General features: G+C 34.2%; 1 protein-coding gene and 1 long non-coding RNA gene across 15 annotated transcripts; both read right to left on the reverse strand.

Moving 5' to 3' along the window:
• Nucleotides 1-2,881: 2,881 nt before the first annotated feature.
• On the reverse strand, nucleotides 2,882-3,815 carry LOC122302762. Of its 2 annotated transcripts, XR_006240518.1 has the most exons (3): nucleotides 3,532-3,815; nucleotides 3,145-3,314; nucleotides 2,882-3,064 (listed from the first exon to the last, which is right to left on the reverse strand). It is a non-coding gene; the product is annotated as an uncharacterized LOC122302762 (long non-coding RNA). The 2 variants fall into 2 exon arrangements; XR_006240515.1 differs by lacking the exon at nucleotides 3,532-3,815 and having other exon boundaries at nucleotides 3,145-3,525.
• Nucleotides 3,816-4,580: 765 nt separating this feature from the next.
• On the reverse strand, nucleotides 4,581-16,719 carry LOC122318913 (cysteine-tryptophan domain-containing zinc finger protein 5-like). 13 transcript variants are annotated; one of them, XR_006244953.1, is made up of 13 exons: nucleotides 16,154-16,719; nucleotides 15,158-15,230; nucleotides 14,939-15,063; nucleotides 14,427-14,807; nucleotides 12,955-14,288; nucleotides 12,315-12,763; nucleotides 10,335-12,214; nucleotides 10,070-10,227; nucleotides 8,979-9,139; nucleotides 8,496-8,653; nucleotides 6,889-6,992; nucleotides 6,641-6,732; nucleotides 4,581-5,074 (listed from the first exon to the last, which is right to left on the reverse strand). XR_006244953.1 is itself a non-coding variant. In XM_043136697.1 (12 exons), exons 1-11 carry the CDS (start codon nucleotides 16,256-16,258, stop codon nucleotides 6,930-6,932), a joined length of 4,887 nt encoding a protein of 1,628 aa, XP_042992631.1. In that variant the 5' UTR covers nucleotides 16,259-16,719; the 3' UTR covers nucleotides 5,695-6,732; nucleotides 6,889-6,929. The 13 variants fall into 13 exon arrangements, 4 of the variants coding, with proteins under 4 accessions (XP_042992654.1, XP_042992631.1, XP_042992608.1 ...); XR_006244945.1 differs by having other exon boundaries at nucleotides 4,581-5,095; XR_006244944.1 differs by having other exon boundaries at nucleotides 4,581-5,095; nucleotides 6,851-6,992.
• Between the last annotated feature and the right edge of the window lie 6,291 nt (nucleotides 16,720-23,010).

Raw genomic sequence — 23,010 nt, forward strand, 5'->3', positions numbered from 1 at the left:
CCTGTGCTTCGTCTTCTTTCCTCTTTATATAATACAGAAGGGGATCCTAAACACTCATAATAACTAGCAAAAACAAAATAAATAAAAAAAACAAGGAAAATGGAGCTAAAAAAATGGTCTAGTCCCATATTTTCTTGATGCTGAAATATCAATAAAGGGTTGCCATGAAGTTGGTTACAGAAGCAATCCATAATGTTATAAACTGCTTTGATTTGTATGTTAGGCTGAAACACTACAGCAGAGAGAGTACATTGTTGGCTATTGTGAGACAAATGCTGGGGAGCTATGTTACCTCAGCTGTGGATAGAAAAGCATGAAAACTCACCCCAAAAAAGAAAATTAGGTAAAATAATATCGAAATCGTAGATGGAGAGGAAAAGATAAAAATAGCATATTTAGTTAAGTAATGGGAAAGGGGAAGGAGGTGTACCTATTCAATGTAGAACTTACCACAACATCTTTATAATTTGTGATATTGTCTTTGTAAAGTTCTGGCACTTCAAGATATGATCTTCATATGATTCTCTTGATTATTATTAAGCCACTCTAATATGGTCAGGTCAGTAGAATGAAATAATAAATATATTTTTGACAGAGTTTTTATTCAAATTTTAAATAAAATTTTTTTATTTAAATCTTAGGTTTTGAATAAATATTCCTTCTCTGTGAAAAGAAGATGTGATTCTTTGGGTATTTTTCTAATAGTTTTTAAGAGCATGAGGGGTAGTGTAGGCTGTAGTGAGGATGTGTCTGCCGTTGCAGACTAATTAATTAATTAAATGAAGTGATAAGAGAAGTAGGGGCCTTTCCATTGTGCAAAGTGGATGTCTCCATCGCTGCAGACCAGATCTAGTGTTGCTTTCATCATGCCCCTCCCCCTCACTTTCTAACGTAATACGTTTTAATTGATTTCAAAAACTAAACATTTAAATTAAAAATACATGATTGAAGATAATAAAACCAGAGACTTTAATACACATCAACTTCTCTGTGTATGAGAATTACTGTACTAAAACTCTCCTTAAACCATACTTGAGAAGAATCTCACCAGGAAAATCATGATTAGTGGCTATTTTTCATTATTCACGTCATTTAAATGGTAAAATTGATTTGTAACACTTAAATTTTAAAATTTATATTTTAAATCAAATTATGTCATGTAGACAGTATATGTGTTTCACGCACTGACTTAATAATAGAATTTTTCTTTTTCAAAACTGTTTTCTCTCCTAAAAATGAATTAATACATGTTCGGAATTACGGTATAAAATATAGCTTATAATTTATAACTTAAATAATAAATTCTATTATTAAAAATTTATTTATTATTTGATAACCATATGTTTAAAACACTTTGAAATACGTTACATTTGTTTGGAAATAAATTAAAAAAATATTTTTTGACGTAGAAATGAGAATGATTTTAATTTTTAAAGATTATGACAACATTCTTAAAAGTTTGAAAATTGTAATTATCTTAAAACTGTATGGATATTTTTATGTATTGACAGTTTTTTTAAAATTCGAATTACATTTCACATTATTCTGAAAAATACGTTTAAGGAAAATTTTCAAACTTACTTTTTAATTTATTTGAGATTAAAAGTTTTTTAATATGTAATATTCAAACAATATAATCGTTTCGTTAAGAAAAATTTTATACACCATACTACTATTCTACTTGCAGATGTGACACATTTACCATCATTGAATGATCATTTATTGCATGTTTCTTTATTATCAAATGGTGATAAATGCATCACATCATATATAGTGAAATACAAGTGAGATGGTAGTATAGTCTATAGCATTACTCATTAATTAAATAACTTTCAAAACTATTTAAACACTCTTTAATACTGCTATTGCAACTCTAAACATGGCTTAGTCTCGATGGATTGACACATGATAGAAAAGTTCTATCGGTTTTCTTCTTTTGTTTTTTTTTTATCTGCGGCCTTGTAATTTTTTTTCTCATATTTTAATCAAATTATTGTGTCTATCTTCCATCTAAAAACTTGGCGAAATGTCCACTATCCGATAATAAATATCTGTTATTCCTGATATCTATTAATATATGGGATAATAGAGAGAGAGAAGCAGAAGTCAAAACCCTCAAGTGGTTGCGGGGGAGCCCCCTTCCCCTTACCCTTCCCCTTCCAGTCGTTGCATCCACTTTGAAGGGATGGAGGGACCCCAAACCTCCCTCCACCTGTTGTGCCATTGGCGGTGCCTTTGTTTGTCCCATTTTCTTCTATTTTCTTTTGAAGTTTTCTTGGGAGACATTAAAAGATAGTGAGAATACACGTCACATTTTATATTCCTAAAGTATCTAGCCTCAATTTTTTTTTTTTCTAAAGAAAATCTATTTTTAAATTTTTTTAACCTTGAAACATAAAAGACCAAAATTTTAGAAAAAAAAATGCGGGACTCATAAACTCATAAACTGATGAAAATAAATTCTATGAAAATAAATTCATAAACTGACGTGGCTTAGTGTGGTATGTTAGATTGTAAATTTTTTTTATTGTGAATTAGACATCAACATATTGTATCAGTTTATTTATTTATTTTTGTAGGATTTTTTTTTTGGGCTAACACTTGACTTTTTTAACAATCTCTGAATCATTGAAATTCTAAGAGGTTCAAGATACTAATTCAGAAATTGATGAAAAGTGGTTTCACATATTCAATTCTCTTATAAAAGAGATATTAATGAATTCAAATTAATTGGGTGATGGTGTTTGGAATGATCTCTGTGAGTAGGGACCGTATGAACTCCTCACATGAATTGCGCAGACTGCTTGCCGCTGAGAAGGACGTCCCAGCAAGTTGTCCCCAAAGAAAGAAAAGAGTAGAAAAATCGTACTTGAGAATCTTAGAAAGATTTTAACGTATGTATTTCTTTTCAGGGAGTGATGTAGAAAAGTGAAGAGCAACAAGGAAATCAGTGTGTTTCAGAGATTCCACAAAACTAAAAAAAGTCACATAAATTTCGAGCACTTGTACGCCATTTCCACCATGCATTGCATACTCTCACATCTCTGTTCTTTTTCCCAGTGCACTAAAAGTGGCAGCTCTACTGTCAATATCACTAAATTGAATGTAATTTAAATTAAAAATGGTTAAAAGGAAAATACTCACTCTTGAAAGTTGAAAAACTGAAAATCCCAAAGGTTGTCCGGGTAGGTGGCATCGATGTTCATTTTTGACGTGAAAAGTATCACATTGGATGATGCCTGAGACCCAACACTCTGCTTGTGTTGTTAAAACCATGTATGATGCTCTTTATCCTCTGTCAAGCAAAACTGGTTCTATAGATTTTTAGAAGAGTTGTGTCATCAGGCTGTGTTTGGTCATTGGAGTGAGCTCAATTCATTTCAAATCAATTATTAATAGGACTCACTACTTTTTTAACTTTTTATAAAAAAGTTAAATTTATCTCAACTTACTTCATACATTTAAACATATCTTCATAGAACTCACAAAATACTACTATTTATAAATCAACTCAAATAATCTGAATATCACCTCAACGTTCAAACACTGCACAGTTAGCTATTCAGCCTCCCACCGTACGGCGCTGCATCAGTATGGCAATCGAAGCCAATATGCATGCAGCTAAAAGAAGTGAGTTTGTTGGGGGAGAGAACCAAAAAAAGAGGCCAATGAAGAAATAATTATGGATCTGCACAGTGAAATACTCGTCAAATGGCCTTGTGTTTTAGTTTATAAACATTCCTAAAGAAGTTACAATCAGAGAGATTTAGAATTGCTAAATGTGTTGTCACGAGGCTTTCATGCTTGGTAGTGATATTGTTAAGTGGGGATTATTTGGTTGAGGGGTGTGCAACAGATTTCGTCATTTTAGAAAATGGGTCATGCACTTGCACTTGCAAAGATTTCTGGTAGTGATCGATAAGCAAATTTAGATTATTATTGTTGTAGCTATATGCTAAAAGCCTACTTCAAAAAAAAAAAAAATTTAGAAATATGTATCTTCAAAAAAAAGGTGAAGTGAGTTCAATGTGTCAAATTGTCAATGCCTTTTCCGTATCTGTGTGCTTGTCAAGGTATCTTCGGGACCCAAACCACCGAGTGGCACACTTGACAAATATGAAGAAAGTTGGTAATCAACCCCACAACCACAATGATCATCACAAGAACGGTATGCGATGGGATTGATAAGAAACTGCATGCAAAGACCAGACTCTGGCTCTTTTGATCCCACAAGTTCGACTCTCCCTAATTATATCCGAGTCGGAGCTGACTAGACTTGGAGGCAATTCGAGAATTCAAGTTAACTTAGATTTTCAGATTTTAAAAAAAATTAAAAATTAAAAAATATAATTTTTTTTTGGCTGGATCGGAGCAACAAGTGAGAAGGATCGCTAATAAAATTACATAAAACGAGGTGATGACACGCTCCGATCCATAAAAATAAACTGCCCAACATCCTCGAGGATAAGGTCCATTGATAAGACTGTTAGTTGTTATTGATCGGATTTCTGAGATTTCCACGCCCATCAAATTTGCTAATCCCTGCTTACATGTTCCAAAAATTGTCAAAATCCCTAGGGTTCAATCCGAATACAAACTTCACAAAATTTTCACTTGTTTTCCACAAATAATACCTGGGATCACAACAAAACCATTTGCTTTTGTACATAACATTGTGCTTTTTTTTAAGCACATAGAGCATCGTGCTTTTATTACAATTTATAAGGAAATGAATGATACATGAAAGAAAATTAGAAAGAAACAGGCAAGGTCTATGAGAAAGCCGATCATCAGCACTTGCAGCTGCTTGCCACCAAGACAATGCACCCCTCCATTCACCAACCTAAAACCATATCCTGCCTGCTTAACAGTCATATTCGTTGCATATATTCTGGTTAACTAACAGCTTCTAAACAGCCAGCTGTTATAGAAGCAATAGTGCTTTCCGTCTACCACAGGACCAAGACATTCACAAAACTCAATTCTAGGCAGACAAAAAATCAGAATATCCATCCCCAAGACGGGAATGAAAAAAATGGCAATGCTTCCATCACCTTGCACGATTTGCACAATCCTGAAAGAGAGGATACTCGGTCTACACAGATAAGTACAACATAAGCAAGACTTCGAATGATTACTCCCAACATATTCCAGATACTTACTAGTCTGAATAGTAGAAAAAAGCAACACAATACACAAGCAAGAAAGTAACTAGCCACACATAATACCAAACACTTGTTTGTGGTCATTGTACACACCCCCAGTATAAAATTTTCTGAACTTGTTAATAAAAGCGGCACAAGCTTCGTGAGTTGAAACACAGAGATTTGCCAAAAACTGAGGCCACTGAAACTTAATTGAGGTGTATGATCATGGTGAAAAAATACAGCTCATAAAATTTTTTTTATAAGTAGAGAAATTTATTAAAACACCTAATTACAAGCTAAAGCTGAAAAACAGCACAAAATTCATTAAGGCTAATCCCATCCATTATAATAACCGAAGCCCAAAGCAACAAAGTATGAAAAAAGAAGGCTAAAATCCCTTCCACCAATCGTTCTCTATTGTCAAAACAGTGCCCATTCCTCTCATTCCAAATAGACCACATAAGACAAAGAGGTACCATCTTCCAAATGGCCACTATTTAACGATTTCCTTGAATCCCTCTCCAACAGGCCAAAATATTCACCACCCTCTTGGGCATCACCCAAGCAATTCCAAGCTTAGCAAAGACCTCGTCCCACAAAGCCTTCGATACATCACAATGGAGAAAAAGGTGATCCGCAGATTCTCCACACCTTTTGCATATAAAGCATCAATCCATTGCAACGATATCGCGCTTTTTCAGCTTATCAATAGTAAGAATTTTTCAGTGAGAAGCCAACCACCCAAAGAAAGCCACCTTGAGAGGCACTTTGCATCCCCAAATATTTTTCCAAGGAAAAAAATCAGTATGAGAATGTGACGCCAAGACCTTGTACAAAGATCTAACTGAGAATTTCTTATTACCAAACTGATTCCAAAGTAATCTATCTCCCTCCAGATTTTATATTTAAAGCATTGAGCTAGCCGTAAAAATCAGTAATGTCCCCCACCTCCCAATCTTGGACGTCTCTCATAAAGCCAGCAGTGTTGTCCATGTAATCAGCTATGGAAGCACCTTTATCCAAAGCAATTCTAAAGAGAGAGGGGAAAGCATTCTTCAAGGCCTCATCCCCACACCATAAGTCATGCCAAAAAATGATCTGGTTGCCCCTACCCACCTCAAATCTGAAATTTCTGAAGAACTTCCCCCAACCATTACGACTACAAATAAACTTTCTTCAAAAAACAGCTTATAAACTTATGCACCACAGGACATAAAATGTTGCGCCTACATAATATCCGGTTCAATCAAAACTTAATTAAGCGGGGAAAAATAGTCAACTTTGTGCAAAGATCAATTATACCTGAAGAAATAATTGAACACAAATCACAAACTATATCCCAACTCAAAAGGACAAAACTATGAGGTAAAAAATACCTCCAATCTTCTTATATAAGCCTACTTTTTTTTCAATCCCTATGAGAAATGCCACATTTATTGTGCAAAAAATAAAAAATAAAAAAAAGAAAGAAAGACAATAGCTCGAGCCCTTACATGTCTATGCAGCAGAACTGCTAGCAAGAACTGCAAAATTTGCTTCCTCATCCAAGATCAATTAACTCAATTGTTGAAAAGAGAATCCAATACTACCCAGAGATTCAGGTACAAAGCAGACAAGTAGATGTAAAATGAACAATCCAAATGAGTAGTCATTAGTAAAACAATTAAACAAACCTTGCAATAAAATATTGAAACTTTGCGAACCTTAGCCACAGAAATTAATCCACATTTGGGCCACTAACCATATCTTCTTCTTCTTCTTCTTCTTCTTCTTCGTCTTCTTCTAAGTGGCCACCAACTTTTTGGTTTTCTTTTTATGAGTAACCCCGAAGGAAACAACTGGAAACTAAAATGAAAGATTTATTAAATTTAGAAGGATTGAAACAGGAGGCCCCCCAGATAATGCCACGTTGATGAAATGAAAGATTACATATCCCAGAGATTTTTACTATTACTATTTCTTGACAGGGAAAGCTGGCAGGGTCAGTTAAAACAAAAGCTCAAGCTTGAAAAATCTACAGCTAATATGGGGAAACTTCCACAAAAACTTGGATTTCCATCAAATCAAAAATTGATAAATGATGAAAAAAATTAATAAAACAAGACGATAATTGACTGAAAATTGACCAGTCATCGTCGCGATATCAGGATTCAACCTATTTTAAATGGTTGCCTAAAAGATTTCCAATCTCTATAAATATATAGTTTTCTTTTCCTCAAGCTCCGATCAATGGAGCCAATAGAATATATATAACTGAACTAATACATAACCCCCAAAATAGGTTACCAAACTGGTAAAAATTCCATGCCTCTTTTCCCAACCCGTGAAACTTAAAAGGGTGAGAATGCTTTGCCCTTATCGTCAAGAACTATGTGAACATTCAAAAATACATTACAAAATTTGCTAATCAATCTCACTTTGTACACATGTACAGAGGGGTAAAGAACTGTTTGTGACCCGCCTGCCTCTATGTAGGTGTCCCAGGGCAGGCTTATGTAGGCATCTTTTTCCCCTTCTCCTAATGTCCCCTCATTAGGGGAAACAAAACTGGGAAAAATAGTATATATACAGGGTTGCCTTAGTCTCTAGCAGCACCAAAACCTGAACGACTTATGGCCTCCATTGCAATCCGAACCAGATGTACTAGTTCCTCTACATCTTCAAAGCTGAAATCAATGACCCTCTTGACAGAAGTAACGCATTGTTCCTCTGCCAGGATTACGTTAGCAGCTGCAAAAGCCTCCTGGGACTTTCTAGAGGCCTCCAACGCAAAAACTACATCCTGTGTCTGCAAAACAATCGAACGGTATTTTTACTCTCCCATACCAAATATAGCCCATACAAGATATGCAACCCTAGCCCAGAAGAAAGAGCATCCATTGTCCGGTATGAAGCATCCATCAGTAGATGGAATAATAGACCGCATTAATTGAACTGCCAAGAGTTAACTGCCCAGATACAGATAACCAAATTAAAGGATTCGGATGATATAAAGAATCACTCCTCAAGTTTCAAAAACATGAACGGCCAACACCAAATCTTTTGTGCTATAAAATGGTTACTTTAACTCTGAACCTCCATTAACACGATCCTTTTGTTCCGAGGAGAATTTACTGTAAGGCAAGTGCTGTTCCATTCTCATTCACATTTCCACTTTAATTCAGCACATACAGCCTGTGTTTCCTATGTTTCACTCTATTAAGATAGCCTCTCCAGCATCATAATATGTTAAGAGAAATCATACACCCAAACAAATGTTGACCATTTCCATAAAAAGCCCCTTGACAAAACAATAAACAATTTGTAGAAAATAAGGTAGAAATTGTACATAACATTAAATCAACTTACAAAGTCAAGCAGTCGAACAAACTGTGGGCGGTTTCGAGCAACAATTATTTGGTTTCCAGCAACATAAGAACCAGTACCCTTAGATAGATTACCCTTATCCACAGTTGCCAGATTGTTTAAGTTATCAACATCTGAAGCAGAGGATGATGGAGATTCACCTAAATAAATGGGTTAAGAAAGAAGGTTATATTATTGTTTCATATTACTTGTATAAGCACAAGTGCATCTTTAACTCGGTTATACTCAGATAAATTAACCTCATGTCATGTTTGATAATAGACTATAAAATTTTTCAACATTTAAAGTAAGAAAATCGACATACTTTAGGAAAAGTAGATACAATATCACTTTGCCACAAAAAGAATGTGTGGTGTCATGAAAAAGAAATGTACATTATGTCAAAATAAGTTCAGAACTTATTGTATGATGTAAGACACTAAGCAAGCCTGGACATAATAGCTGTCCATGCCCTTCTTTTATTACCTTGAGGAACCACATGTAAAGTTGCTTGCAATTCATGCCGGTCTCTGTTCAAACTAGAGTGTTTACAATAGACCACCTTCATGTATGCCACCTCTGAGCATTTGTAGGCCAAAGCAGCAGCAGCCATCTCTTGGCGTGCTTCATATTGAAGTGCACAGAGCCTGGATAAATACCAGGTTCAGCAAAAAACCACACGCGGAGTGATACAAAAATTAGACCTTAAAATGGTAGAGTGCAGTAAGAATCATGGTTGTGATTGGAATGCAACTGTTTTGATTTACAACAAACTCCCAAAAGGCAAAAAATCCACTTGCAATAATCAGCTCTAAAAGCTAGTGACATATAACTGAGCTATTATTATGTAAAGTCCCAAATAAAGCCCAAGCCACATCTTGACTTATGCTCTAAAGGGATTATTCTACATTACAATTAGAGCCCCTCTGCTACATAAAATCGTTGAGTGCGTAAACGCCACACAATTATTTTGAAAAATAGTAAGGTGCACTATTAAAACATTAGTTTTTTTTTCATGCGGACCCCGTATTGACTCACTTTTTTCAAAAAGATTGCGCGGCACTTGCACACTCTACTACTGCAAATATCATTTCTCTTATATAATTATATAGTACAAAAACTTCTCCCTCTCAAACAATGTGAAACCATTCACCACCTTTTAAATGCAAATCCGGGGGATTATAATCTGCCCCCTTAAATTCTTGTTGTCCTCGTCAAGTCTTCTGTTTTAGGTATCACAGTTCAAGTTCTACACTTGTGGTTAAGATTGGTTCTAATACCATTTGTGACAACCTAAAAGAAAAGACTCAAGCCAATTCTTGGTCCATACTCCAAAATATTCAAGATCACAATTGGAGCCCCTTGGATTCATTATAAAGGATATGAACTTCTACGGTCTACCTCCAAGACAATGCAGGGTTCCATTCACCACCTTCTATACTCAATTTAGGTATTACAATTTTTTTTTTCTATCAATAATTTGGGGATTGCAAATTAAAGTCAATTACTCAAAATAACCAAAATAAATAAATAAATACAATAAGAAAAACAAAAGCAAATGGAGTAGTGTCACTTACTCAGATAGTTTAGCCGCAGTGCCATACGCTTGAATTGGATTCATCTCCTCATTTCTGCCACCCTCACCATTGCAAGTTTCCAGAAGTAAAGCTCCGTGAAGAAACTTTAAGCCAGCTTGGAAGTAAGCTTCATTGCTTTCAAAACCAAAGCAAGAGCTCTATGAAAGATATTGAAACCATTCCAAGGGTTAAAAATAATAGGAAACACAAAATATGAAACATAGAAAAACAGAAAGTACACCGGTGATAAGTGTGCTACAGGAACCTTTAGACGATCTGCAGTGTCTCGGAGATCTTTGGCTTCCTTCAGGGTGTTTGTAGCAGTCTGGCTGGAGGAAATTAGTCTCCCGGGACTTGAGGCTTTGAGATCTCTGACCCCTTGCCTATCAGGCTGAAGATTTCCCAAACTAAGATTAACTTGATTGGCATTATCAACCTTCCCGGAATCTTTTGATGTTTTTGACATGTCACCAGGTGCGTGAATAGCACCATTCAACTTCTGGGATCCTGGTACAGGTGCACAACCTAGGGATACTTTTTCTAGTTTACCTTCACCGAAAGAAAGTGAAAACTTTGATTTCCCAACTCTTTGCTCCATTTGTGTCAAATCAGCTTTATTTTCACCCTCAAAGTCCTGAATCAAGCCATGCTGGGGGGCAAGCTTCCCATTACTCCTACATTGAGCATCTGGTTTCATATCTAAACCGTCAGGCTCTTTTTCTTTTAATTTGGTGTCCATTCGACTCTCACTTGACCATTGTCCTACAGGATCCCTCTTGCGAGCATGATTCTTCTCATCCTTGCAAAACTTAATGCTAGTTTTTTTAGGAAAACTGTGTTTAACATCAGCTGTTGTTTCATGAACAGGAACTTGGTGATTAGAATCAATCCTCTGGCTCTTCTTTGTATACTCATTAACTGGATCAGATATCTTTATCTTATCTCCATCAAAATCAGCTATGGAACTTCTGCTCTTGCCCCTAGATCGCAAACCAGTACCCTTCTCAGCTTTCTGCAGAACTGCCTTGTCGTGGCAATGCTTCTTCCCTCTATCCTCATCACAGCTATGTTCTGGAGCACGCAGATCACTGCAGAACCGAACATTTTGCTCTACCATATCAACATCACCATTAGGCAAATGGCTGTTCCTAGTGTCAGGGGAAGGATTTGATTTACCACTTAATTGGTGATTAGCATTGATCTCAGCATTACTTTCCCCATCCGAGCATCTTCTGAAATCACCCATCACAGGGAGAACACTATTCATAGCGTCGTCTTTCCCTGCAATGTCCCCTCCTGCCGATTTAAGCTTGTCTAAATTAAAGGTCCTCAAAGGAGAAGAAGAAACTGACTCCACTGGAGAACCTCTCACTTCTTCAATGTAGGCTCTAGTTTTACTGGATCCTGAAACCTTTGAAGAGCTTGAATTGGCTGCCATTGAAACCTGTCCGAATCCCAAATCCCCCAATGAAACAACATCCGCTGTCCGTTCAGAAACAATCTTCTTTTTATGTTTTCGGAGTTGCTGGTCCTTATCATTTCTCCTGGCTTCTTCCATACCATTGACCGGATGATCTCTAATGTCTGACAAGAAGATTCCTGACATCCTACCTTTTTTGTTCGACTTATCAGCAGCATCATTAGATCTCGACTCCACCTCAGTTTTTGAAAACCTGAACTTCTTTTCCTTCCTGGATCCTCTTTCACTTCTTTCCTCTTTCTCATATACCCTGCGATCAGGTGCAGAATTAGGAAATGTCTCTATCTTATTCTTGCTGATCTCCTGGTCCTTCAATTTCCTTTTCTTCAAAGACACATCCTTTTTGCTAGACATTCTCATTTCCAGGGATCCGCCGTCAGATGATACCCGCGCTTTGTCTCCCAGTTTCTTAGCAGAAACTACTACCTTGTCATTGACATCACACTTTGTGCCCTCAGGTAAAAATCCATCATATTTCTGGATAACCTTTCCACTTCCCATGGTTTGCATGGAAGAACTTGAACTGATACGCACCCTCCCACTGCCCATTTTGAGAGTCTTGTGTTTATCAGCATGCATATCCTCAGTTTTGGACTTCTTAGAAGTTCCACATCCATATTCATCAGCCTCCCTCTTGCTTTTCATTTTTATTTGTCTCACATCACCTGCAGATTTTTGAGGCCCCAAAAACAGACGCACACCATTATCCACTTCCACAAAATATGGGACAGCTACATGAAATTATTTCTAAATTGAAATACATACCTCCTTCATTAATTGGTTTTTCTCTCTGACTAGGCATGTCTTTTTCTGCAATCAAGTTGCGCAACACATTCAAATGTTGAGAACTAGATTTTTTCATTGGATTTGCTTCTGCAAGATGCTGGTTTGTGTCATTTAAGCTCCTGCTTTTCTCTGATTCTTGTAGCTTATTCTTTGTGGAGTTAGAGACTTGAAAGGGGCCACCAATGGTTCCTGCATTTGCTTTTTCCTTAAAACCAGGTTTTTTCTTTCCTCGGTTAGAGATGCCATGGGAACTCAAATTCTGGTTATTCTCATCAAGATGTTGCTTATCACCCAAGGACACTCCCAATGTAGTTCCGGTGGCATGATTTTGTAATTTGGTCTGACTCTCAGGAACTGGTAATTGATACAATGCATTGAGGGCTTTCGTTGTCTCTTCCTCACTAATGTCACAGTGGTTCATACCATGCCTGTTAGAAAAATTCAATAGCACAGTTAGAAATCACCAAAATGAATAAATTTTATATACACACAGAAAACATCAACAAAATGAAAGAGCGTTGCACTTGGAACTTATTTAGTATTCAGCTGAAGTACTGACACATTTATAAAACTGAACGTGTTGGTTTATCTGGCTATGTGTAAAAAGAAAGCAACTTACAGCCAATTTAGCATGCTACACAACCATTTATCAGGTAGTTGGTCTGGCTTTGTACCAAAGGGTAAAAGCCGCCACTTCTGACATCTGTCACACTGTACCCAATCTTCTTCTATAACTACTGGCACTGCCATTGGTGGTACCATCTCAGAAGTGAGTCCATTTTCTGTAATAGGACATGCAGTTGAAGCATCTTTTATAGATGGCCCATATATTATTGATTGCTTATCAATTTTCTTACCACTTGATCTTCCCTTTCCTTTATCCAAGAACACATTCCGTTGCAATTCAAAAGCACCAAGGTTAACATCTTTTTGTCTGTCACCACCAGGCCTCTCCACTGGATCCATTCGATTATCCTTCTCCTTTAAATTTGTTAACGACAATGAATCGTTACGACTATCTTTGCCCTTATAATCCTTCTGTGACGTTTGCCTTTGAACTTTACTGTTACAGGCAATACCACCATAACCAGTACTCTTTTTATTACTTGGTTCTGCACTTTCACCAGGCCTCAAGGTTTCGTTTACTGAAAAGGTAACTGGCTTGCCGTTACTCTGTATCCCCTTTGACTTCTTTTTGCCCTCAAATGACAGCTCTTCTGTCTTAAAAGGAAGATTAACTTCATCATCTTCGCGAAGTGTAGCTTTCCAACCAATCTTATCTTTTTGAGGATTTGGCTCTTCCTTACCTTCAGACTCATCAGAACAGCTTTTTGAGGAGGAAGAAATTTTCTGACCACTGCTGACATCCTTACAGTCGATTAAAACATCCCTGTGGTAATTTACCACTCTGTTTCCATAAACATTTTCCACTAAACTACTCCTAGGATTTCGCTTTTGACTCTTGCCATGCTCCTGGCCAGATATTGACTCTGAAGACTCCTCTTTCACTAATTCGGAGGCAAGTAATTTACTTTTCCCACCATCCTTGTTACTCTCCCTAAGAAGTTCAGATGCTCCACCAGCCTCTTTCACTGACTTGGAAACGTGAGTGCATTTCGAGTCACCGAACAAAAGCTCCTTAGCTTCTATGGTTTCATTTACTGATACTTTCTTCATTTCTAATGCTGTGTCATCCAAACCTGTACTCCCATACTTCAATTTTACCAGCCTGTCTCGTTTCATTGATTTTGTTCTCTTTTCCTTAAACACTTTCCCATTGCCCATGATTGAATGTGACTCATCTACTAACATGGCAGAGTGTTCTTGATGTCCTTTAAGGGGTGGTTTGGGTTTACCGATACTAAATACTTTTTCCTTTCTCATCAAGCAAAGCAGACTGTCATGAAGAGGCGATATCAGTACCCCACCAGGGATGGTGAAGGATGTCATTTCCTGTTTAGCACATAAATAAATAGCATCAAACATAGCAGATCACCCAAGTTCCATCTAGTGGCAAATAACATATTACCCAAAAAAAATATTTTTTTTTGATAAGTTACCCAAAAAAAAAAATATTAAACAAACCATTACCTGAATGATGCTAGCTGGAGAGTCATCAACGGTGCCTTGAGATATGGGTGACGCGCCTTCACTCTCTTCCAGGCTGTTCCCTGGTGATGAAGATGGGGAGTAATCAAGTCCAAGCCCACTATAAATTGCTGCATTCCCACGTCCAGAGTTATCTGAACCCATTTTTATTCGAACTTTAAATGGCCTTTGGTCAGTTGGATTGCCCGGTCTGTTGGAAGTTTCATCTTTCAAGGGACTCATATCACTAACTTGACTTTGTTTGAGGGAAACATCCGTGGAAAGAATGCGTGATTTATGCAATTGATGGGCACTACAGGAAGTAATACCAAGCCTCAAAGGTGGGGCTGTGTTTGGGGGAGCTTTCAAATTCTGAGAGGCACCCTGTATAGTAACATAACCCACAGTGCTCAAGTAAACTAGAATCCTCCCAGCAGACAAGATGCAGCCATATGCATCTCTTTCCTACCAACGGATAAAAAAATTTTGGAAAATATATATAAGGACCAATATACCTCGATGGGTAAATTATTAGATCTGGAAACATTGTAGTTTCTTTGTGGAGATTTCGGTCGAGACCAAATAGAAGGGGAACGTTCATAAGCTGGTAAAAACGAGCCATAGCCACCAAATTTTGCCCCTGACAAAATAATCAAAGTCCAACATTATTATTTCTAATGCAAAAAGAATGTACTTTTCTCTATAACTCGCGACTCCCATAAAAAGTCACTTACCCAAGTGCTCAGCAGAAACCCCGCCTTCAAAATCTTTTTGAAAATGGCCGAGCACATTCTGAATCTTCTCATCCTTTACGAAAAAGAAACCACTCTTACTATCATCATTTATACAAAAACTAGAACACATTACCGATAAATTTATAAATTACATGTCCAAAATGATCAAAAAGGCCAAGTTGTTGGCATTGCATGAAAATTATCTTTTTCAGTAACTAATGTTACAATTTTATATTGAGTATACAAACTAGTTTTGTCTTAGCATTGCCCGCAGTTAAATAAACATTCTCATGACATGGGATTCCGAAGTACTTCCATGCAGTATGCTCAGGAAAGGGTATAATTAACATTCTATTTCTCATTCCTTCAAATCTCGAAAGAGCATATAACCAACTAAAGCAAGTTTTGACATTTCTTTTATACGCAAGTCTTGACTCTTGACATTTTATTGAGAGCTTTAAGCACATTGTTTAAAAAGGTAAAAGGCCCCGATGATGTTCCTTGAAACAGAACGGATCAACAGTCTACAAAGGCAGCAAGAAAAGAATTCTAGAATAAAACCTAGTCCCAGGAGTTGCTCCATGGTTGGTTAGAAAAAATTTACTGCATGATCAAATAACTAAATATTGAGCATAAATATGCACTTTTTACATCTTTGAAATAAGCATCTACAAAGTTTCTAGAACTAGGATAGCCTATATTTCTTCAAATCATTTCACTTCCCAAGTGATGAGCAATCCCTCTTCTTTTTTACCATCTAAGGTTCCCATGGCAGAAGGGAGTATTCAACTTCCTATTCCTCTTTCTACAATTTTCCTGGAATCAAATAAACTGCCACTTTCCAATATACCATTCAACACACAAACACCACAGCAAAACTTGATTCCACAACAGATTAACAAATGAGTTAAGCTTTCTTTTCAAATTCAATATTAGTTAAACTCGAATGAACAATAATTTAAATAAGTCCCCAATGAAACACATAGAAGCCCTTACAATGTAAGAAAGAGCAATGTCAGGATCAATGTTCTTGTTCTCATCACCCTTGAAATAGCGAGTCTCGCCGCCCTCGAGCTCGGGATTCCCTTCCATATCCACCATCCCGCCCACACACTAACCCTAACCCGAACCCTAGTTCTAACCCCAAAACCCTAACCCCCTCACACACCCTCCTTCCCTGAAGTCCAACATCACCGAATCCCACGAAAAACCAACCAAAACACACAAATCAAAGCTCCCGAACAGGACCCTAACCCCGCAGAATCAGAAACCCTCATCAAAATTCAGCGATTGTCAATAAATACCGAATCAATCACACTTAACTGTCCCTTAAAATTCACGATCGGGTACGAGATCGGGGATTGACCAACCGATCAGTGCCGACTCGGATTGAGTTGGGAACGGGAACCAAATTCCCACTTTGCTCGTTTGGTTTTTCCTCGATGTGCACAGCAGAGAAAGAACTGCGTTTCTGGCTCTTTCGGTTTTTTTTTTATTTTTTTATTTTTTTATTTGATTTTTTGCCTTTCCATTTATTTTGTTGATGCTTTTGGTTTTGGACGAGATTATTCCTAAAACAAGTCCTTATTGATGAAGGAAACTGGAACCTATGGCATCCAGCGATCAGAAAACGTGCCGTATATTTATTGTGATTCGTATAGGAAAGTCGTATACTCTTTAAGTTTAATACTCCTTTTATACTATTAATTTCATATACAGTAAAGCTAATCATCTTAACATAATTAATATCTATTATGTCAATAATACTATGCTCCTTTCTATTGTAGTTTTATGCTAAGATCATAACAATCTTAAATGACATTTTTAAATAAAATCATTCGAATTGTTGGATATCATTTTTCTATAAATTGTTGAAAGAAAAATACTCTAATCACAAAAAAAATTATATAAAAATAATCTCACAAACTGACGTAATTTGATGTATTTTATCAGATTATAAAATAAATTTAACAAATCAAATGAAAACATGTCATTTTATAAGATTATTTTTATATAATTTTGTTATAAATGTATCACGCCTCTCGTTTGAAGTGAAAGTTTGAACCATTCATGTTCAAGTAAAATTTTAAGATATAGTATGCTTACTTTTATTTTATTAGTATAGTTAGATAAATTTATCGATCAACGACGGTCATAGATGTGTTATATTTGAGATCGACTAGTTTATGTTTTAGTCTTATCTAACTCCAAGGGGTTAGTCAAAGTGATAAAAACCTTGGTCTTAGAGTATTACTCTCCTTAACGTTTAAGATTTAACATTTTATATGTGCAAATAATCTTTTGGAGTCAATACCTTTTTGTGAAAAGTTAACAATTTAACTAGTTTTATATGGGAAAACTTCTTATGGTATGGTACACAAAACAGGAGTTTATACCATAAGGGTAAATCCAAAAGATCCTACCTTTTAAAAATATTAAAAAAAAATAGTCTTATCTCACAACAAGCTATCATTATTGATTTATGAGAACTACTACATAGATAAATAGATTACACAAAATAAACCTATAAATTGATGTGCCTTTATAGAATCTGTTAAATTTATTTTATAATAAAAATAACTTTACAATATGAAATACCACATCAACGTATATCAGTTTATAAGTTTATTTTATATAATCTCTTTGTAATTACAATATTTTTCTTAATTTATATATATAAAAATATAATAAGTAGCGTTGTCCTCTTCATTTTGTCACCATGGTAGGTTTATTCGACAAGGCATTAATATTTTTATTGTGACGCATGGAATTATATAAATATTTTAATCATAAATGATACAATATTGTCCGCATTGTACCGCTTATTATTTTTAATGTTTTTTAATTTTATTATTTAATAATTAAGGAAATAATTTTTAATATATTGGTTTTTTTATATTTTTAAAAAATGTTTTACAATGATAAAAAAAGTATATATCAAAAAATTAAAAAAATAATAAGGTAGCTTTAGACTAACGATACGATCAAGTGTAGACAACACGATAGCGGAACTTTTTTAATGAGAATTGCTTCCCCACAGAAGGTGGTCACAATGAGTTTTTATTTTTATTTTTATTTTTATTTGTTTACTTAATAATTAATAAAATATTTTTTAATGAATTTCTGATTTTTATTTTTTTAAAAAATATATTTAAATTATTTAAAAATATATTTAAGAAAAAAAAAGATGAAAATTTTTTGACTGTTCGGTAAGTGTTTTGATGGATTCCCTATGTGGGACTAGCACCGCCCTTTTTTAATTGAATAATAATAGTCTTACCATTATTTTATCACTCTTTTACTATTTTTTTTAATTTAAAAAAAAAATTACTTAATAATTAAGCAAGTAACTATCATTAAAATTATATATTTTTTAAATTTTTTCTTAATAGTCAAAGATGTTAAAAAAATACTTAAAAAAATGATAAAAAAATAAATATATTATAAATAATAAAAAAGTGATAAAAAAGTGATAAATATATCATTACCTTTTAATTTCAACAGTAGTCATGTAAGCGGGAAGAGCGTTTATAATGGCAACGTGTTATTTTCTCGTCGTTTTACCCGTAGGTATAAACAAGTATGCGATTGGAAAATGGAAATACTTCGTCTTCAGGGTATCTTTTCTCGTTTTTCAAGATTTCACGACAAATCGTATGAGGGGCAGCTTGATAAGACTCTATACTTGCGTAGTTTTCTACGTTTACGAAACCAAGTACGCTTTACTTTTTGAAGAAAACAAATATATATATATATATATATATAAAAAAATGCTAAATAGACTTTAAAAAAATTTATAAAAAACTTAATTTTACATATGTTAATTATTGATATAGAAAAATCATGAAATTTAAAATTTAAAATTTAAATTTAAAAAAAAACTAATAAAATAAGTCTAATAAGTAAAATTATAAATACATATAGCATTACTATATATATAAAAAGAAATAATAGTTGTAGTCATAAAATGTGTAAGTACCGCATACTTATTTTAAAATAAATGAGTAAATATAAAACTAATACGAAAAAATTAATTTTTTAATAATGGTCTCTATTTTTTTTTCAAAATGAGTGCGCAGCACTTGCTTAACCGATAATTGTGTCTAAGATTAATCTTATATATATTTCAAATTAAATTATAGTGTGTGGTGTAAATGTTTTCAAATATAATTATTTTAATATGTATATGTATAGGGAATGGGATATGGTGTTATTTCAGATTTTAATTCATATTTAAATAAAAACTTATTTTACAGTACTGATATTGACTTAGACCCCGTTTGATTACATAGATGAAATGAAATAAAATAAAACAAAAGTTAAAAGTTGAATAAAATATTATTAAAATATATTATTTTAAAAGTTAAAAAAGTTGAATTATTTATTATATTTTGTATTAGAGTTTAAGAAAATTATAATAATTATATAATATAAAATAAAATGAGATGGTTTGGTTTGTATTAAACCAGACCTTAAATGGCTAATTTGAGTAATAATCAGTTTAGAGTAATGGCAATGGTCTAGCTAAAGCCAAAATTTGCCTAAAACTACATGGTTTGTTAAGGGTAATAATTACTGTTAAGTTTCATATTACCTAAATATGACAAATGTATTGCCTTGGCCTCCTATATAAAAGTTGGCGCAGGAGGCCAAGACAATCCAAAATAAACTCTAATGAATTTATATTTTTTTGAATATATAAATTTTAATTTGTGATTTCAATTATATTATAATTTGGGTCAAAATTTTATATCTAAAAATAATTTATAAACCTCATGGGTCATTATATTGAGTGGGGGCCAGGGGCCGGGGGTGCAGTTTCAACCCACCCCCCACCTCACATGTGCGGGGAAGGGACTACCCTACACTGTTTTGTGCGAGTAGTACCCTTACAAAATACTGAAACCTTTGTCATTCAAGATATAACTCCACATTAGATTATTTATCTATTAATTAAATTAACAATATAATATTATTTTTTAATAATAATATTTTTTATTTTTTATTATTTTTTTAGTAATAATTATTATTATTATTATTTTCATATTTTACAACTACACTAATTATACGTTAATTAATAATTTAATTTTTACTTAAATTATTGTTTCCCAAAACTTTTTTTTATCAACTTAATTATCCAACAAACATGATTATTTGTACTACTTCTATTATTTATTTTTTAATGTTAAAATGGATATTAATTTATCTTATTTATAAGCTATTGAAAAACTTCATTTGTCTTCTAAACAATCTTGTCCAATACATGCACAAATTTATCCGATCATGTCCAACATATTTTCTGAATTAATTACCGCGTGGTTGTTGCCATTTTCTGAAAAAATCTGAACGTTCCAAGCTATGCACATTTTGAGTTACCCTATTACTGCAAAAGGAAAGGGCCATAAATTGAACCATATTAATTTTTGTTGTGAGGAATCTTAGCAATAACTTTGCTTGTGCAATGACTATATATGCTCTTACACATCGGACTAGTTGTCTTGTTTACACTAGAGCGTCCATAAACAACACATAATGTTTATTGTTTACACAGGAGTAGAGTAGTCAAATTCTCTTGTTTACACAAATATCCACATGCTAATTCGTGTCTAATTTGTGTATGACAAGAATGAAGCCTACACAAAAAGAAATTGAACTAAGCCTACATAGAATGCCAGTCAACCAAGCCTACACAGACCAAACACAAATCAAGCAACTTGAACATACACATAGCAGACCACAGAGCAAGCACCAATTTAAACAATAAATTTTTTCCGCCACCACAGATTAGACTAGTTCCAAAAAAAACCAAACAGTAGAAATAGGAAAAAAAAACAAGAATTGTCACAAATTTTTACCCTTGAAAAACACAATATAAATTGAAATAGAGAGACTTGGAGAGGCAATATAGGGCAAAAATCTCAAGTCCTCTCCTAATGTTCTTGGTAGTTTCCATTGTTGATTTTCTCTTGCAAATCGATTGTCCTTGCCGATTGTTCCTCAGCTAAGCCGAGAGAAGAGAGTTTGACAACCATATAAGACAATGAAAGAAGCATGGAAACTAGGAAAAAAAATGGAGAGAAGGGGAGAGAGGGAGTGTCATGCCAATCTAAAGGGAATAGAGAAAGAAGAATGAAAAAATTAAAAGGAGGAGTTTGGTGAGGGAGAAAGGGAGAGAAATTAAAAAGAGGTATCGAGGAAGAGATTCACGAGGGAAATGATTTCCTCTAGTTGGACGGAGTGATTTTGGAATAAAATATGCATTTTAACTATAAACAGTATCACGATAAATACGAAAATGACTTTAGATATATTGTAGCTTAACGGTTGAACTCCCACGTTTTAACTAGTCAAATGCAGTGGGTTTAACAGATAAAAGGGGCATATCTTTAAATGAACTAGCATTTGGCTAAGCCAATACTAATGCTCTTATATCAGATCATATAAGTTCAAAACATTTTAGCCTTTTGCTACAATACTTGAGGATGAGTGAATATATTTTCCTTTCACGGGGAAGCAAAATCATCGGAATATTGTATTAGATTTTGATCCATCAAACAATATATTTCTAATGGTTTCTCTTTCACGTGCCTTTCTTCATTTTCCTTTTCTTCTCACTCAACTAAAGTCTTTCCGCCCATAGTGCACGTTATAAATGATGGAACTTATGTAAAATATATTTTATGACCAATTTATATGTAAAATACGACAAAAATAAATTAGACAAACATTAATAAAAATTTGAAAATTAATAATATTTTATTATTACATAACATTTGGATGAATAATCTAATATGAGATTAAGTTTTGAGTGGGATAAGTAAAATGCAAAATGTGTGATACGAGCTAAATTTTAACTGATAAGATGGGCAAGTTGATGCTAATGCTCTTGGACGACTGGATTCTAGTTTAGATCCGACTACACTTTGAGCGGGTGAAGTGGTGTACTGTAATAACTACAAGCTGCTACTAATAAAAAATAAATCATAGGCAAATATTTTGTACATGAGGAGGAAAACTTTTAAAAGCTATTTAAAATAGAATAATATTAAATAAAGTTTTAGAATACGGAAGTCTAGCGTATTTTATAATAAAATTCTAAAATGCTAGATAAGGGCCTAAATCATAGGTCCAACAAGTTTGCCCCATCGACGTTATTGCTTTGGTATTTTTTTTTTTTAATGATTAAGAAAGTGACTATTAACAAGTAGTGTATTGTTTTAAAATGTTTAAAGATGTTTAAAAACTGTTTGAAAACAAAATGAAAAATAAAAAATACAATTTGCACTGGTGGTAAGTTTGAGGGGACAAACCCATGGGATTGAGTAGCAGCATCTTGAAAAAAAATGGAATCTCTCATTTAAAAGATAACTTTATATGTCGATCCCATCTTTATTTACATTTTTCAAATAGAGTGCATGAAATTTACATATGCTAGGACTGTAAAATCATTTCTCTTTAAAATAAGACTGGATATAAGTGCACAATCATCCCATACAAACTCAATTGAAATAAATAGTATAAATTCGAGATAATACAGTTGTTAACCCTAGCATATCTATGCATATATATGGACAAATAAATAGAAAAGATGATAATTATGATAAGTGATGACTAATATTTTCTACTAGGGTTGTGTGTAAATCGATAGGATTGATCATCCTCAATTGGAACTGGCCGCCGGAGTTTCGAACAAATTGAACTGGTGGAGAATTGGTCAACCAGAGGTAGAAAATGATAGAAATCGATGTCGGTCGATTTGGTTCCGGTTTGGACCTAGTTCAAATCGCCAAATCAACCGATATAATATATATTTATTTTATTCTTATGTAAAATGATGTCATTTCACGTGAGTT

The sequence above is a fragment of the Carya illinoinensis genome, chromosome 1 (assembly GCF_018687715.1).
Source record: "Carya illinoinensis cultivar Pawnee chromosome 1, C.illinoinensisPawnee_v1, whole genome shotgun sequence".
In the NCBI taxonomy this organism is placed as follows: domain Eukaryota; kingdom Viridiplantae; phylum Streptophyta; class Magnoliopsida; order Fagales; family Juglandaceae; genus Carya; species Carya illinoinensis.

Bases quoted from the DNA above. Each gene is read 5' to 3' on its own strand.
- LOC122318913 (XM_043136666.1), bottom strand. From the start codon at position 16,258: ATGGTGGATATGGAAGGGAATCCCGAGCTCGAGGGCGGCGAGACTCGC. The intron at 10,228-10,334 runs GTTCCTGTAGCA...TATCTTTCATAG, and splicing joins ACACTGCAGATCGTCTAAAG to AGCTCTTGCTTTGGTTTTGA. The intron at 8,654-8,978 runs GTAATAAAAGAA...CCATTTATTTAG, and splicing joins TTTACATGTGGTTCCTCAAG to GTGAATCTCCATCATCCTCT.